This window comes from Frankliniella occidentalis, unplaced genomic scaffold (genome assembly GCF_000697945.3).
Source record: "Frankliniella occidentalis isolate FOCC.00 unplaced genomic scaffold, Focc_3.1 Scaffold21, whole genome shotgun sequence".
In the NCBI taxonomy this organism is placed as follows: domain Eukaryota; kingdom Metazoa; phylum Arthropoda; class Insecta; order Thysanoptera; family Thripidae; genus Frankliniella; species Frankliniella occidentalis.
In genome coordinates this window covers 2,129,218-2,131,210 of record NW_026267151.1, presented here as the reverse complement: position 1 = coordinate 2,131,210, position 1,993 = coordinate 2,129,218, and the positions used below count along the sequence as shown (strand labels likewise).

At 55.7% G+C, this 1,993-nt stretch overlaps 3 protein-coding genes across 10 annotated transcripts in view; 1 reads left to right on the top strand and 2 right to left on the bottom strand.

The window, feature by feature from the left end:
* Positions 1–1,993, bottom strand: part of LOC113211221 (uncharacterized) — a 62,837-nt gene that overhangs the window by 4,870 nt on the left and 55,974 nt on the right. The gene's annotated exons all lie outside the window — the stretch shown is intronic.
* LOC113211202 (protein SON) overlaps positions 1–1,993 on the top strand; it is a 37,412-nt gene that overhangs the window by 15,051 nt on the left and 20,368 nt on the right. The gene's annotated exons all lie outside the window — the stretch shown is intronic.
* LOC127748935 (vitellogenin-1-like) lies at positions 451–1,985 on the bottom strand (the record flags this gene model as incomplete). Its single annotated transcript, XM_052264695.1, is given in 2 exon segments — positions 451–1,523; positions 1,604–1,985. Coding segments are annotated over 2 exon segments (1,404 nt in total), but the record flags the coding sequence as incomplete, so codon positions are not given.

Here is a 1,993-nt window from a genome sequence, read left to right as displayed (position 1 = left end):
CACCCGCCCCCACCCCACCATTATTCAACTTTCGAAAAGCTTGGATTACATCGCGATTACCACGGGGGGTGTGAGTGTGAACCTCGTTCGGATCAGAACCTCTCGTGAGGCGTATGGAGCACATTAATTAATTTTTATGCTCCGCGTCTATAATTTGAAGTGGAGAAATATTATGAGCAGTTACACCAAATAGTTTTCACTACCGGAAGGGGTAGGAAAGAGTCCGTGCTATATCCTGTGCGACTCTTACAAATGTCGATGTGCGTTGAACTGCCGTTTGCGACCTCATTCCGCTTAATTCCGTGTATCTCAAAATATTCATGAAGTTAAAGATTTTACTTTATTGTGTTAGAAAGCTTTCTTCTAGTTGGAAGTTCGTCATGAGTATTGTTATAGATTTGCTGGTTATGGCTATGGCGAATAAGAGTAATATTGAGACAAAGTGACGAATTTTGCTGTGTTTTACTTTTTATTTAAACACATCACATAATGTAAATCTACTCAAGCGCGGCAGCTCTCAGGGATGTTGACCTTGAGGGACTTGTTGGCGCCCTTCTGGCTGAAGTCGGGGTTGGCACCCTTCTTGATCATCTGGGCCCAGTGACGGGAAGCGGAGCTGTCAGACACGCAGTGGAAGTCGATCTTCTTCTCGACCTTCTGGGTGGGCTGGCAGTGGGCGTTGCAGGCGGGCTGGGGGCGCAGAGAGAAGCAGATCTGGCCGTCCTGCTCGATGACCTTGACGCGGTGGCTGGTGCAGCCGGCGGCGGTCTTGGGGGAGGACTTGCGGGAGGAGCTGCTGGACTTGTGGGACTTGCTGGAGCTGCGGCTGTGGCGGGGCTGGTAGCGGCCGGCCTCGTTGTCGCTGATAACGTCACCGTACAGGATGCGCTCGGGGAAGCAGGCGGCATGGTTGGCCTTCTGCTGCTGCTCCTTGACGGCACCGGAGGGGTTGATGGCCCAGGAGGCGGCGAACTGCTGAGCGTTCTTGAGGACGCAGTTGCGGGGGGCGGTGAAGTCGCTGACCTCCTCGCCGTTGAAAGTACCGCAGAGACCGCGGACCTCACCACGGTAGGTCTGGCCGACGATCAGGGCGATACGGTTACCGTCGTACAGGATCTCCAGCTTCTGCTGGGGGAAGTAGACCTTGATGGTGTTGGCGGGCATGGGGAAGACCTGGGCCAGGATGTCGCCAGACTGGTCCTGGATCTGGGCGCCGGTGTTGGAGGAGAAGGACACGGAGTGGCCGTTGTACTTGATGTTGGAGTAGCCAGAGGCGGGGGTGAAGTCAATGACGTTCTCGTCGAGGATGACCTTCAGCTCCTTCTGGTCGTGGGAGCTGCTGGCGTCACGGACCAGGACGGCGACCTTGTCGGTAGCGTCCTCCTGGCTGGAGGAGCTGGAGCTGGAGTCGGCGTTGACCTTGGGGACGGACTGCATCATGACGTGCCAGTTGTTGCCGAGGTTCAGGGGGTAGGTCTTGTTGTCGAAGGTGTTGGCGGCGGTCTTGTCAACAACGCACATGGCTGCGGGCAGAAAGAGAAAATAAAACGTTGTAGAAAATTGTGTCAATGAAAGAGACTGGATAGTCGTAACGAATACTCACGGTAGCCACCCTTCAGGGCCTTGGAGACGAGGAGCTGGCTCTGGCTGTACATGGGGTGGACAGCGGCGGCACGGGCAACCCAGTGGTTCAGGCGGACGTTGTTGAACTCGGCGCTCATGGCGGGAGCGTCGATGGACAGGTTGGCGGACTTCATGTTGGGGGCGAAGCGGAGCTCAAGCTCGACCTTGTTGTTGTGGGAGTTCTTGGGGTTGACGAAGTTCTCGGAGCTGTACTGCCAGCCGAAGTAACGGGCGGCGGCGTAGGCCTTGTAGGTGCAGTTCTTGACGCGCTGGGAGATCTTGTCGAAGTTGATGTTGACGTTGTACAGGTCCATGATGTTGGCCTGGGCGGTGACGTTCTGGCAGGCGGGCAGGAAGTTGTTTCCACGCT